Genomic DNA, 15,965 nt, shown 5'->3' with positions numbered 1-15,965 from the left:
ATTTCTCAGAGCCTCTAATACCCTAACATGCCCGTATTCTTTATCACTGAACTATTCAAGGACCATCACTTAGAAATTGCAGTTTTCTACTCGGTTATCATTACAACTGTTGAAAGCAGATATTAGCATGTTTTTCAGTGAATCATTCGATCCATACATATGGGCCCTCATAATTACTCATTGTTCATTTTTTTCTCCTACCTTAATTACAATATAGAAATTGGCAGAATTCTAAATCTTTCTGTAACTGATCTCATGCCATGCTAAACATCATCACAAACACTGTCCCAGTCTAATTCATTTTTTCATGCCATGATTAGAATTAACCTTCAAATAGCCATGATGTATTCCTGCTCTCCAGGTGATAATTATATAAACATTCAATCTACCGTGGAGAGCAGTGCGCTAAGAATCACCTTTAAATGGCCAAAGAGAAAGCTAGAAGAGTCTGGACTCCTGTTGGCATTGTGGAGCTGCTATACCTGAACTCGGGACATGCAGACTTCTTCCACATGGCACAGAAATAAGTAGGATAGGATTTACTCTGTTTCAAGTTGCTATTATTAGCAGCCAAATGCAATCCTTAACTCATACATTTGTTCATAGGGACACTTCTGCCAACATCTGAATAAACAGTCAACAGTCTAAGAACAAGAGAACACCCAATGCTAGCTGCCTCTTTGTTTATAACTCTCTGACTTGTGTTTTGAAATTTCCTACTTAAAATGTCTATGCTAATGACTTGATAATTGTGTATGACTTTTCAATGAAGTGTGAAGTGCTCGCAAAGCAAATTTACAAATGTCAAGTACAATTTGAGAATTATTGTCTTTTTTTCTCTAAGATGCAATTTTGTACGGTGATGTTTTTATAAGCTAAAAGCATAACCAAACATATGGAGGAACTAATGACAGGCCTTCTGGAAAGGTTATGAGACAGAAAATGTTCGGTTGCAAAAACTCAATGACCTGTACCCAAGCCCCTTTCAGTATGGCAGCCAGAGAGAGAGAACAAGAGGACAGTGTAGGAGAACAACTTCTTCATTTCCTCTTAGGAACTCTTTTCTGAGTATAAGCTTCATTTTTAAACTCTCAATAAACCAAGAAGACAGGCAGGTGAAAAGGAAAAAATGGAGGAGCTGACCTTACTTTAAAAAATGCCTTCTGTGGGAGAAAAACCAATTATCATTATCAGCCAATGAGTGTTTTCCATTTTAAGCCCAGCTCAACCTCAACAGGTACCAAATAGATTTGCCACAAGAAGACTGAAAAGATATTCAAGATACCACCATAAATATATTTTCAAGGACTCAAGTCAGCTAATGAAACCTCAAGAATTTATTTTTCAAATATCTAGAAAGGCAGTCAAAATACTGTAACTAAAATTTTAATTAACACTTATTATGTTTAGTGATAGCGATTTTACGGATCAATCCATAATGCTGACTTCATGTACTGCATATACTTTACACTTATGGGAGGGAGCATTTATTTTAAAAAAGGGATGCACTTTATGGAGCACCTGGGTGGCTCAGTGGGTTAACCCTCTGCCTTCAGCTCAGATCATGATCTCAGGGTCTTGGGATGGAGCCCCGCATCAGGCTCTCTTCTCAGCAGAGAGCCTGCTTCCCCCTCTCTGCTTGCCTCTCTGACTACTTATGATCTCTTTCTCTGTTTGTCAAATAAAATCTTTCAAAAAAAAAAAAAAAGAGAGAGAGATTCACTTTTTAAATCTCTATAATAAGAAAATCAGAGCATATTTTAACAATTTTAAAGTATTATCAAAGTACACCATTACTGATCGGAAAAAAACCTGGAAAAAATAATAACTAAACCGTAACGAAATAATAGTCAAAACTCCTTCCCCAACATAGGAATCTCCTTTACACTGATCCTAATGAATGGTTACCCAAACTAGGGCATAATGATGGAAATCTCACTATCACAAAAGGTAAGCCTTTTGATTATTGAGAAGCACTATTTATAAGTCTCCTGCTGTTCTGAGCTAAAGCCTGTACTCAGTTTCCAATTCTGTAATGTGAAAATAATGGAGCTTCCCATCCCCCCTCCTCTCATCTCACAGCCCTTCCAAGAGTTGAAGAGGGCTTTGATATCAATACCCAGGCCAACCTCTCATCCCAATTCCTTATATCATCCATATATGTCAAGGTTTGTAGATTCTTCTACTTCCTGGCTATCCTCCAGGCTGATTCTTTTTTGTCAATGTCCCTCGGGGGTGGGGGGGTATCTGAGAACAACTGGATATGGAATAGATGAAATTAAACTGCTATACAATTAAGTGTGGCTCTTCATCACCTTGGATTATAGCTGTGATTTATTTGATACCAAATCCTTGGTACTACACTATACTTGGGAGAAAACAGAATCAGCTTTATCATAATGTTTTACTACTCCATTTGCAGAAGTGCACTGCAATAATATTAAAGTTAGGACAGCTAGCACATTGTCAATATATTTATTGAAAAATGCTTTGAATATTGATGTTGTTTTTCTAAAGCAATACTTACAAGGGATGTCGTTATTGATATGGTCTGTTGTACATTAACAACTTCACCAAAGATACAAGCCTGTGACCCAGAATTTTAAAAAAAATTGTTTTATAATCACTTTTTAATAATTATATTACCTGGTACCATAATCCACAACTACCCAATCTTTCGCAGTTCCTGTGATAGCATCATGATGTTGAAACAGTCCCAAATTTCTTCTGGCTTCTGTCAGTGTCATGTAATGGGATGATGAAAGAAATTTACTTATCTTGTATTTCTGAGCTTGTTTCAGGGCGAAATAGTAAAGAATTTCAGCAGCCCTAATTGCATAAAACAGTCATTAATTCTTATTTCAAAACAAACATTTACTATTTAAATATGTGGTACTGATACATTTTCAAATGTGGTTTTTTAAATATCCAAGACCAGCACAATTTGTAAAAAAAGATATTGATAACAAACTTTCCTATAAAACCATCAAGATACCCATCTAATATATATATAAATTATCAATCATCAGAGAACATCATGTCTAAATTGATAAAAGGGCCCTTGTTCCAGATGGTCCTGGAAAAAAGCCAGTAGCCACTGGCAGCAAGATAGGTTTACTTATGTATAATATAGTGAAAAAAAAAAGCTCCACCCAGCAGTAAGAAGTGGATAATGGTTTCTGTTCTTTCTTCTCTCCAAGATCGACACAGACAAGTACCAGAAACTTCATCACCAGAAAGCCATTCACTCTCACATATGTACATTAAAGGAGATATGGCGCAGAAATGGTCACACGAGTGGGAGACTAACAATGGAGAGTCAGAAAGCGATGGCCTGACAGCTCAGTAACAATGGATAGTCTCCACGCTGAATGAACACATTCAACAACTAGAGGGAATGGAACAATATAAACTGAAAGGTGATAGAACATATGCTGTTGTTTCTTGTTTATTTTAAAGAAGAAAATACTTTGGCTTAAGAGTAGTTTGTGAGCAAGAATATGTGGACTTATCATTTTCATGCTTTATTTTTTTCATCAGAGGATATGGTTCAAGATAGGTTTCAAAAGAAGTTCTTTAAAAAGAGATATATGGCTTGGGGTGCCTGGGTGGCTCAGTGGGTTAAAGCCTCTGCCTTCAGCTCGGGTATGATCCCAGGGTCCTGGGATCGAGCCCCACATCAGGCCCCCTGCTCAGCAGGGAGCCTGCTTTCTCCCCTCTCTCTGCCTACTTGTGATCTCTGTCTGTCAAATAAATAAGTAAAATCTTTAAAAAAAAATTCCTTTAAATTTTGAAATAATTAAAGGATACTAAATAATTTCTGCCTTTAAATTCTAATCCTTCTAAAATTCATGGCAGGAAAACACTAAATGTGAATTAAGGAAATTGCATATACATGTTCATCTATATCCAAAACACATATTCCTGGCTTTGCAAGGGTACCTATATATACAGACATCCCAAAATATAAACATGGGATTTAAAAAATATTTTCTTCTTTATACTCTTCTATCCTATCCAAATGTTTTATAAATGAGCATCAAGATGAAATATCTTTTATCAAACGATAAACTTATTTTCAAATCAGTTGATTACATTTTGAAATTCATATTATATGGTTTTCTGTTGTTTTATTTTAAAGCAAAATTTTCAAAATATATTATTACTTGCACTAAGTACTTCACCTTAAATAAGTTCAATAAAGTAAGATGGAATCAATATTTATAACTCTTTGTCACTAAAAACAGTTGACACTTTTTAAAAAATGCAGTGATCCAAAAGAATCTCTACATTACTTAGTACTTTTTCTGTTTTTAATCATAAGTAATTTAGAATAACATAACAGATAATTAATATTCTACTGGCCAAGAATGCATAAATCTCTATAATATAGAAATACTATTTTATTAAAATACAGTAACATGTATCCACCCAGCACATTGGTGAATATCCCCAAAACAGGCAAAGATCAGGCTTTTGAAATAAAGGTAATAGCACAGAAATAATAAAAATTTAAAAAACAACAACAACAACACACTACTATACCAAAGTACAACTCTTGGAGAAATTCATGATCTTTATAAAAAAGCTTTCCAAAATGTACTGTTTCTACCAGTACTTTGAAGAATGTAGGTATGACATGACTTTTTATTTTTTTTATCTTTTTTATTAATCATTTTTATTAACATATAATGTACTATTTGCCCCAGAGGTACAGGTCTGTGACTCGTCAGGCTTACACACTTCAGAGCACTCACCATTATCACACTGACTTTTTATTTTTAATACTAGGATTCATCATGAAAATTAATCATCATGAATTCATGATCTGAACTAAGCTGAAAGTGAACTTATGAAAATGAATTAACCTCCTAGGCTAACACACACATAGAAAGAGCCCCAGAAGTCCCCGGGGTGGTTCATCTTTACTACATACAAAGCAACAAGACCCACTATAACAGCTACTAGCCACATGTGGTTATTTATACTTAAGCCAATTAAAATTAAAGGGAATTAAGAGCCCACACTGGTCACATTAAGCGCTCAACAGTTACATATGGCAAGTGGCTACCATACTGAACAGTGCAGAAAGCAGAAACAGAAGATTTCCACCACGGCAGAAAGTTCTGTGGGCCAGTGACTCAAAGTTCTACTGGACAAGGCTGGTTTAGAGCATTGTTGTTTTCTACTGACTTTTTGCCTTCTCCCTGTCGCTGTGCTTTCTCAGCCAATCACTCTGCCGCTATCAGTTCTCATCTCTTTCAAGTTTTGCTCTTCTAAACAGAGAATCACACCTATAGAAATATGTTTCAAATAAATAAGAACTGAGGTGGAGCCTCTGGAGTTTTCCCCCATATAAAATATATTGGTTTTATATTATGTACTTTGAGGCCCACATTTTGGCCATGGAGAGACCCTATTTGTTCCTTGTGACCTTTGCTCATTTCCAACAATTTAGTCTGCCTGATTACTGACCTGTAGACACACATGACCATGCCGCTGGATATTATCACAGTGTGCAAACAATACTGGTAATTAATTAGAAACATGTAAAACCTAAGATACAGGAGAAAGTCTAATCACATTAACTGCTTTTCCTTTCAAAGCAAAAACCCATGTAATAATCTGATTCTGCATTGGAGACATATCTCTGATTGCATTAAAATTTCACAATTACATTAAACATCCTAATACTGCATAAATGTTGTATATTATGCAAAACTCTACAAAAAGGCTATGATCACATAAAAAAGGTGAATAATTGATATAGCTATCTAAACATAAATTTTGTACCTTAAATGGGATTCCAGTATCCTATCCATTCGTTTGTAAAAGGGTCTGGATGTAAAGTAGCCGCTCCAGTAATGATCGTCTCGGTCAGCGTAAGTGAAAAAATCTCCACTTAGAACAGGGAACATGGATTGGCTATTCTTCCTAATGGCTACATCTTCTTTATCCAGTGCATCGAAATAATCTGATAAAGTCCCAAACTGTATCTAATTAAAAAAAAAAGGTGACACTTAAATTATTCATTCTCTACCTTAAAAATTACTTCTAGCTCTGAAAGGAAAAGTTAATAATAAATATTTAAGATGTGTTTCCAAGTTAGGATGAAAAACCTAGCTCAGATTGTACAAAACTCAAGTGCAGGGAGAGAAATACACAGTAACTCTTTCACTTGCATCAGGTCCCAAATTAAACCTGAACTGAAATAAAACTTACACACTTAAGGGGTTAGAAGTACTACTTAGATATACAAATCTGTGGGTCTGAAAATGCCTTACAAATCTCCAGAATTTCAAACTGTGTAAGGGTCAGGGAACAGAATAACTCAAGAGATGAATGAAAGATGGGAAGCAGCAAAAATAAAACATTTACATAACAGTTTGGTTAACTGTTAAGTATTTTCCTATGTCATATGCACAAATACTCCCCTGGCCTCCCTGTGCCCCTAGTTTGAGGTCTCATGAGGGAGACTTTAAGAATAGCAGGTCATTAAAAAAATGGACTTTCTCTACCAGCAGGTAACATTGAATAGAAGTAAAACACAAAGAGTGACAAGAACTGCAAGGTTGACTGCTCAAATGAAAAGGTCTTTTGACTAATGATTTAAATTACCAGAACATAAATCTATTTTTATGAGCCCAATCTATTCCATAAATCAAAGGAAAAAAGAAGTATTATACCAGACCATGTGAACAGATATTTAAAGGCAGTGTTTTTAGAGAAAAACAGAGAATTTAAAAGGGAATTTTTTCTTTGAAGAACGGTAAGATTCCTACCACACACACACACACACAAACACACACACATTCTGATTCAATGTGGCAGAAAAATAGTTAAGAGTAATTAAAAAACAGCGAGTAGTGCTCTAAAAGAGTCGCTAAGAACAGGACAGAACCTGAATCCAGATAGCATGGGTTTGAATCCATCTCTACCGCTTACCTAATATGTGGTTTTGAGCATGTTATATATTGTGTCTATATTACAGCTAATAGGTTTCTAAGTAAAATGCTTTGAAACACAACTGGGAAATAACGGTCTGAGTTTTAGTTACCACTTTTCTATTGCAAAGGCAAAATTTCAGCTGGAAACACAACTGATATTAGTATGACAAATCTAAGTTATCATCATGCACCTGTGACACAATACATTTTATAACAGCAAAATAGACGATTATTTCTAAATCCTTATGTTTACATCACAGAAAAGCAATTTTCAATAGTATTACCTAGTCTTGTCTAGGCTTCACCAAACACAATGTATCGCGGGCAAGTTAATCTATTTGTGTCTCAGTTTCCTCATCTATAACAGGGATGATTACAGTACCTATCAGGAAATGTTCAGATAATTAAAAAAGTTAACTAAGGTGAAGCACTTTGAAAAATTAATAGCAGGGGCGCCTGGATGGCTCAGTGAGTTAAGCATCTGACTCTTGATTTCAGCTTAGGTCATGATCTCGAGGTCATAAGATTGAGCCCTACATGGGGCTCTGTATTGGGCATGGAGCCTTCTTAAAAGTCTCTCCCTCTGCCCATTCCCCCCCACCCTGCCAAGCATGCGCTCTCCCTTTCTCTCTTAAATAAAAAAAAAGTTAATAGCAAATAGTAACTCAAAAATTAAGTGTTATTTATTATTCGCCTAACATATTCTAAAAAGCAGAATTAAGTGTGTGTGTACAACCATGAAGGTCACAAATACAAAGAAATACAGCATTAACTTCAGGCCCAGAGGGTACAGATAAGCTCAGGGAAGTATACTGATAAAAGTAAACAAAATATTCAGCAATCTAAATTCCTGGGCCTTACTTTCTCATCTATATAAAAAAGGGATTTCTATAACAAAAATCCCCTTCAGTTTCATATTTTAGGGAACTGTGGCATGCCACAGAGTCAATATTAACAACAAAGTATATCCTTTTAAAATATTTTAATTTATTTTTGGTATTAGCCAAGATGAAAATATTTCCTTCTTGGCGATTTCCTGGGCAAAGTTTACGTTAAGTGGACTGGTTGGTTTTCTCACAAACTTGACTCAGTCTCAAAGGATTGGTATATAAACCTGTATGTATGTATGTGTGTGTGTGTGTGTGTGTGTGTGTGTGTGTGTGTATGTGTATGTATATATATATATATATATATATATATATATATATATCCTGTATATATAATTTCTAGTCTCTTGGTAGCTCAAATAAAATACATATTCCAAATAACAAAAAAAGTAAATGTTTTTTACATTAAAAGGCAACAAATTATATCTTTAATATAACCTTATTCTTAAACATAATCAAATTTCTCTATCAGAACAACATATGAGGAAAAAAATACATAAATTGCTAAATAAGTGATGACCAATGGCAAACTAACTGTCTTGACTAGTACAATGTCAATTTTTTAGCCATCTAAATTCAATTGCTTACTTTTGTTTTTCTTTTCATCAAAAGAAAATAATCATAAATTGAAGCTTCTGGCTTGGATGAAATAACGTAAAACATCCTACAAAGAACAGATATAACTAGATAAACTACAGAAAGAAAAAAAGCTTTTGTTTGAAGGTATGTAAGGGCAATCAAAGCAGCAAACACGTGAGTGACAAAAATTCCGTAAAAAAAGGGAACACGTGAAGGTTCCTGGGTACAAGGTTAGAATGTAAAAGTCAACTGTATTTTTATATGTGGAATATACCACGATAATGGACAGCCTAATATTTGTAAAAAAGTTAACTGCACTCAAATTGATCTATAGGTTCAATGCAATCCCAACCAAAATTCCAACTTTTGGGGGGTAGAAATTTAAAAGCTGATCTTTAACCTATATAGAACTATAAAGAAAACCAATGCAATCTTGAGAAGGAAACAAAATTAGAAGACTTACGCTATCAGACATTAATATCCATTCTAAAACCACAGTAATTAAAACAGTATGAGATTAGTCAAACAGACAAATTGAATAGAGTCTACACAAGATCCACAGAAACAGTTTCACTCATAATTAATGACAGAGACGGTGCTGCAGTAAAGTGGGCAAACTGGTCTTTTCAATAAATAGTGGTAGATATCCATATGGGCAAAATGCAACTTGATCCCTATCTTCATACAATTCACAAAAAAATCAATTCCAAATAGATTACAGACCTAAATACTGAAGGTAAAATAACAAAGCTTCTGGAGGACAACTTCATAAGAAGTGTATTTTCATGACTATGCGGTATAAACAAAAATTTCTTAAGCAGAACATGACAAGCACTAACCATAAAGGAAAATACTGTTAAATTAGATTTAACTAAAAGAATTCATGTTTATTAAAAGACAGCTTTAAGAAAGAATTAAAAAACAGGCTTACATAGTGGGATACAGTATTTGCATAACTTTTATCTGAAGAAAGACTCAAACCAAAATATATAAAAGAGCTATAAATGGTACAAAAAGACAACCCAATTTAAGGAAAAGTCATCAAAAACTTTAAATAGTCACTTCACAAATGGCAATAAACTTATGAAAAGATGTTCAACTCATTAACCAATATGGAAATATAAAATAAAACCATCACATCAATCATAAAAAAAAAAAATGAAAAAAAAAATCCTTACAATAAAAAATGTCAGTAAGGAAGTACAGCAACTGAAATTGTCATGCAGCGCAAGAACTAGTGCATCTATTTTGGGATGCCGTTTGGAAATATCTACTGAAGTTGAACACGTGCATCCTCAATGATCAAGAAGTCCCATCCCATTTTATACCCACATAAATTCACATACATGTATATAAATACATTCGCAATATTCAAAATGGCTTTATTTGTAATAGACAAAAACCGGAAAAACCCAAATGTCCATTAATAATAGAATGGACAAATTGTGATGTATCAAATGGACACTAAGATAATATACAGTATTAAAAAGGAATATATTATGGGGTGCCTGGGTGGCTCAGTGGGTTAAGCATCTGACTCTTGATCTTGGTTCAGGTCATGATCATGGGGTCCTGAGACTGAGCTTCACGTTGGGCTCTGGACTCCACGCAAAGTCTACTTGAGAATCTCTTTCCTCTCCGTCTGTCCCTCCCCCCGCTCGCGTTCCCCCCTCCACTAAAATAAATAAATAAAATCTTTTAAAAAAATGAATATACTGCTATATGCAACACAGATGAATCTCACAAACACTACGTGGAGCAGAGAAAGGCGGACACAAAGGAACATACTTAAGATTCCCTTCTTATATCATTTCAAAAGAAATACTACTACTCACCATGATAAAAGGGAAAATAAGGTTACTTCCGTAAGATCTGGCAATGATTTGAAGGACATCTAAGGGACTCTTTTGGGATGCCATAAATGCTGGAGGTGGTTACATGGGGGTTTTTAAACTTGAAAAATTCTCTGTACACTTCTGGTTTGTGCATGTCTCCTATGTATGGGATACTTATAATTCATATAATCAAAAAGTAACTATTTTTTATTATGTTACGTTAGTCACCATACAGTACGTCATTAATTTTTGATGTATTGTTCTGTGATTCATTGTCCACATATAACACCCAACACTCCATGCAATACGTGCCCATCCATTCCCCCACCCCCGTTCCCTCTAAAACCCTCAGTAAAAACTGCCCTATTGGGCAAAGAAGGAAATAGGTAAAATACAAAAATCAGGACTTTAATTTTTTAGAATCAGTGGTAGATCCTTTTGTGGACCTCAAAATCATTCACTAGGAAGATGTATTTAGGGATAAAATACCCCATCTATATATGCCATCCCCTAAGCAAATGCTTGTGTATCAGCTTCATCTTTGAGGAGATTAAACAGATAATTTAAACATAGACCTGATGCACTGAGTTCATAATCTGGCAGAAATTCAGTTGTAAGTATCTTGAATACATCTGGCATTTTATTTAAGTTTATTTAACTATTTGATATCATTTACATTTACTTAATAAACTTGAATTATCCCAACATAAAATGTGGCCTATCATCAGCTTTCTAACTTCCTAAACAGTAACATCTCTTCTTTTCTATAGTATTTACATAGATATTCTACTGTCTCATAGGTTAGTATGTGACTATAATAAACACATTGGGTAATTTTCTCATATAGGGTCTAAGATAGGACTCTTGTTTGAATCCTGACTCATGAAACATACGCTAAGAAAAAATTGCCTGTATGTGATCAGGAAAATATGACTCTATCTGGATACGTGATAATACTGAATTATTGTTAATTTTTAGATTTAATAATGGCATTATGATTGTATTTTTAAACAGAGTACTCATCATTTGTAAGTAGTGAAATGGTTACAGATGAAACTAAATGACTACTATTTCCTCCAAAATAATCCCCGGGAGAGGGTGAGAGAGGACAGTGAGCCACAGCTGAAGAGAGAGTGACCTTGAATTGATCAATGTGGTAGCTGAACTATGGATATGGGGAAGCAGGATTCAGGGGATGGGTACTTTAGTTGTTTTCATAACTTTACAGTACATTCGAAATTTTCCAACCCGGCAGGTGGGTGTGGGGGAAGAGGAAGAGCTACAGACAAATTATTAATTTTGGAAGTCTTCTCAACCAGGAAAAATGCTGGACACAAGATATTCATTTGCAAAATTCATGACATGTTCATCTGTATCTGCCCGTAACACTACTAAATCACAAGGATGCAACTGTCACAGAGAAACACACTTTCAATGCTGGTAGAAAAACAGGACATCACTGAAAAATAAAGATGACAACTTAGCAGGTGCATATTGACAACTACATAAAAGTAACATCTCTTTAATGCTGTAGGAATGGGAGCAAGGGACAACTTCAGAAATGCAACTATAGTACTAGATAATTTTCCTGGTTAAGAACTACCCTCTTACATAAGGACTACATATACCAGGAAATATTGGGATATGGGACAAAGAAACTAAGGCTATTCTGTTTTAGCCTCATTTAATAATGAAGGCTCAACTTCAAATACAGTATCATAATTAAATATTTTCAAATTACCTTAACATTATACTCAGGATGAGAATTCATATAATCAAAAAGCAGCTGATAATTCTTATACTGATGATCCCATTCTGTACGTTCACAGTAGCGAAAATCATCTCCTAGTGGGGCCAGGACAACTGTAGTACGAAAGAGTTTTGACTTTTTTCGGTACTGATCTAGAAGCATCTCAGCCCTACAAAAGAAAAAGGGAAAATAAGAATAATATTAGGAAAAGGGCAACAGGGCAACTCATTAAAAAGTGTATTATGTTAAAAGAAATTGTTGTATACTCTTCCTGTATTCTAGATTAGTATGATTTATAAGGCAGATTTTTAAAAAACTACTAACTAATTTTCATTATCCATTTAAAATATTCCTGGCGCGTGGTCAGCTCAGTGGGTTAAGCCTCTGTCTTCAGCTCAGGTCATGTTCTCAGGGTCCTGGGATCAAGCTCTGCATTGGGCTCTCTGTTCAGCAGGGAGCCTGCTTCCCCTTTCTCCCTGTCTGCCTCTCTGCCTACTTGTGATTGCTCTCTGTCAAATAAATAAATAAAAATAAAGTCCTTAAAATATTCCTAGATTCTGGGGTGCCTGGATGGCACAGTTGGTTGAGCATCCAGGCTCTTGGTTTTAGCTTGGGTCATGATCTCAGGGTCATGAAATCAAGCCCTGCATTGGGTCCTACACACAGCTCAGAGTCAACTTGGGACTCTCTCTTCCTCTGCCCCTCCCCCCTGCTTTCTCTCTCTCTCTAAAATGGATAAATAAATCTTTTAAAAAACATACTCATAAATTCTTACCAGAGGGAAAAACCTGCAGTTTCCAATAGATTATCCTTAGAGAAATAAAGTCATGTACCAACTTTGACATATAATAACTGGGAACTTCAATAGCTTCCTGAAGCCCGGCCACAGACACTGGATCCCAGACTGTCTGTGTTTTAAAATAATTCAGTCCAAGAAGACAATAAGGAGTTCTCACCTATATAAACTTTGAAGTTGGCTTTGACTTAAGACCCCTTTCTCTAATTTGATCTAAACTTGCCTGATTAAACATAAAAAATGTAATAGTTTGAATGAAACCGATTACAGAACCCGATTTCCTCTTCAAAAGGAAGAAAAGCAACTCACTTAACACCTGCCATTAATAAACTGGGTATCTGTCACAGTGTCCTTCCCAGTGCTGATCAACAGATAAAGCTTTGAAGTTGAATTAGCTTTTTTGATTTCTACCTCCCACAGATCTAACCCACGAGTCTAAAGGTCAGCTAAATACTAAATGTGCTGATGTGCTTTTATATTTCGTATTCTTGTATTCTGCAGAAAACCTTTGGGGTTGAACTGCTGAATGCTGAATTGGGGCACCATTTGAGCAAGTCTAGGAATACAAACTATTTAAGAGGAACGGCTTACAAAAATGAAATTAAATAAGCAGATGAACTCACAGTAGTTCTCTGTGTAATGCCACACTTAAGAAATTAATGATGACTAATGTGCTTTTTACCCAGCATTCCAATTTTCATGTCAAGGGCTATTGAGAAGTTCCAATTCACGATATAAAAACTTATGAAAGAAACTCAACATCAATAATGGAAAGAAGTATTTTATAGAATTAAAAACATTTAACTAAATTTAGAATCTCACATGATCTTTTTATACTGATGGTCTCTGAAACTGCCTTGCAATATTAAATTATTAGCAAAATTCAATAACTTGGTGAGTAAAATATAACCATACTGTTCTGACATAACATAGTTTTCTGAGATTAGCATTCGGTAGAGTACTCAATTTTTGCTAATAATTTACTAATATTCCACACTTACCAAAAATAACCTTGGATCATTATTTATATGTATTAAAAAACACATGTCTAATGAAATTAATCAAACAGAAAGATAAATAAGAGAAAAATAAATAAGAGAGAAAACTGAACATAGAAATCATGGATATAAGTATACTGTGACTGAGCAATCAATCAGATCCCCCTAAGCAACCAGCATAGAAAAGGATAAGTGATCATTTAAGTGAATGCCGAGGTTTACTACTCGATACATTATCTCTTGTGTGTATATGCATAAGACACCTAAGAGGAAAGAAATCACAAACATTAAATGTGACTTTTCCATTCAGCATCTGTCCTAATTCCCAAGCTCCTTCCAGAAGGTGTCAACACTGGCAAAGCCAAGAGTCCAATCTATAGTACCTGGTAGAGAGTGGATAGTCACAAAATCTATGGTACACTAATGCCAAATGAATTGACCAATATCACATTTGAAGATGTGTAGCAGCAATCTGCTCTTCACTTCTACCAGGTTAGAAATGTCAACTTAACTAGAACCAAGAAAAAAGAAAAAATTCCCTAGAATATCCTGTATCATGTGACATGAAAATCACCATTATATGTAAAATATTACTGTATGAGAACAAACACTCAACTTGATGAAGAATGGTAATTCTTTATTTGTGAAGTAGAGGAACCTGTAAATTATAGTTAAATTTCATTTTCTTCAGGGTATTAAAAATCAAGTGCCACTAGGCTGCAATGCCTGGTTTTGATCTCCATTCATCACAAAGTAAAAAGGAAGGTGATACCTAGAATGTAAAGTAACCAGTAGAGTTAAGATTTCAAGACTTATAAGAAGTTTTTAAAAAAATCTACATAAGTATTAAATAGACTCTTTCATCTCCATGCCCTCAGGTGCCTGGAAACCACTTGCAGGTTCACTGCAAGTGACTGAGCACAAGGTCTGTTCCTGGGGGTCAATCCTTGAAGTGTCAGATGGGACACAGCAAAAAGATTACACAAAATAGCATTTTTCCCCAATAATGCACTTTAAACAGGTACTCTAAGCAGCGCCCAAGAAAGAAAAGGAGGAGCCTCCCAGGTCTTTGGTGCACTGGGAGTTCCCAACTGAAGCATCTGGTTACCTTCAAAGGAATTCCCTATCTCTGACCTCCTGAGCTACAGAACAGCTTATGCTGCCCAACTCTCTACCTTTTGCCACATAATACACTGGATTATTCTCCTCTGTCTAACTAACCTAACCCCAGAAAGCATGCTGCTCACTTTTCCTCACTCATCTTCATTGCAGTAGGAACCAATAAAATGAAACCAGGCTGATCCCTAATCTTGGACAGTTTTTCAAAATAACTATGAAAGTCAGATTTTGCTAGAAGGGATCTATGGCTTCAAGAAGGCTGCCATGTTAAGATACTTTTGTGTGTGCCACAGTGAGAGGCTCACAATGGAGTATTTTATGGCTCAAGGACTGACTCAAGGCAGAGAGACTCAATTCACCTTTCCTTCCACACACAGTTTTTAAAAAGCAATTTTTAAAATAAATAGACTTGACAGTGCATACTGCAAAGATTTTACTCTATCTAAAAGGCTTTATCATTGGGCTTCGCAACCATGTGGGGTGTGGTTATGAGAGTACCGTATTCTCATTTTGTTGGGCTGGAGATTTTTCGAAAGCTCCCTGGGTGAGCTGGGCAGCCATGCTTGGTAACTACTGACCTACCTCACCCCGTGCCCATTTTAACCCTCCTATGGAAGGTAGAATGCCTGGCTGCTTCTTAGCAACTCACATGAATGTGGAGTTCCCAGAAACCATCAAACTTAAAAATGGCAAAACAACAACAACAACAACAAAAAAAAAAAAAAAAAAAAAAAAACACAAACCCACATAATTATTGTTATACAGTTAATGTACACAATATGAGGAGATTAAAAATATGCCTACATTTGTGTTACCATCATGTTTTTGAAAGTTTTTTAAGGATAACATGTACAAGAACCCAGGCAGAGTAGGTTTTCAGAAACCAGAAATTCTAGGGTCTTAAAAATAGAGTTAATGAAACTTGTGGTTTGCAGAATTTATGGCTGTCATCCTAGTTTAATTGTTTATTGTTCTCCCTCTCACTCTCAAAAATCTTCTCATGTGGATAATAAATAACACAATCGATCTAAAAAAAAAATAAATAAAAGCCTGT

At 35.2% G+C, this 15,965-nt stretch overlaps 1 protein-coding gene across 2 annotated transcripts in view; it reads right to left on the bottom strand.

Annotated features, from left to right (window-relative positions):
* LOC111148294 (mannosidase alpha class 2A member 1) overlaps window positions 1–15,965 on the bottom strand; it is a 168,898-nt gene that overhangs the window by 84,447 nt on the left and 68,486 nt on the right. For both annotated transcript variants that reach the window (XM_022504781.1, XM_022504782.1), the window contains exons 8-10: window positions 11,990–12,167; window positions 5,794–5,996; window positions 2,647–2,829 (exon numbers count right to left, since the gene is read on the bottom strand). In XM_022504781.1, coding sequence (XP_022360489.1) covers window positions 2,647–2,829; window positions 5,794–5,996; window positions 11,990–12,167 — 564 coding nt within the window. The remainder of the gene's footprint in view (window positions 1–2,646; window positions 2,830–5,793; window positions 5,997–11,989; window positions 12,168–15,965) is intronic.

Source organism: Enhydra lutris, unplaced genomic scaffold (genome assembly GCF_002288905.1).
Source record: "Enhydra lutris kenyoni isolate GAN:26980312 unplaced genomic scaffold, ASM228890v2 scaffoldscaffold19, whole genome shotgun sequence".
In the NCBI taxonomy this organism is placed as follows: Eukaryota; Metazoa; Chordata; class Mammalia; order Carnivora; family Mustelidae; genus Enhydra; species Enhydra lutris.
This window is presented reverse-complemented; position numbering and strand designations above follow the sequence as displayed.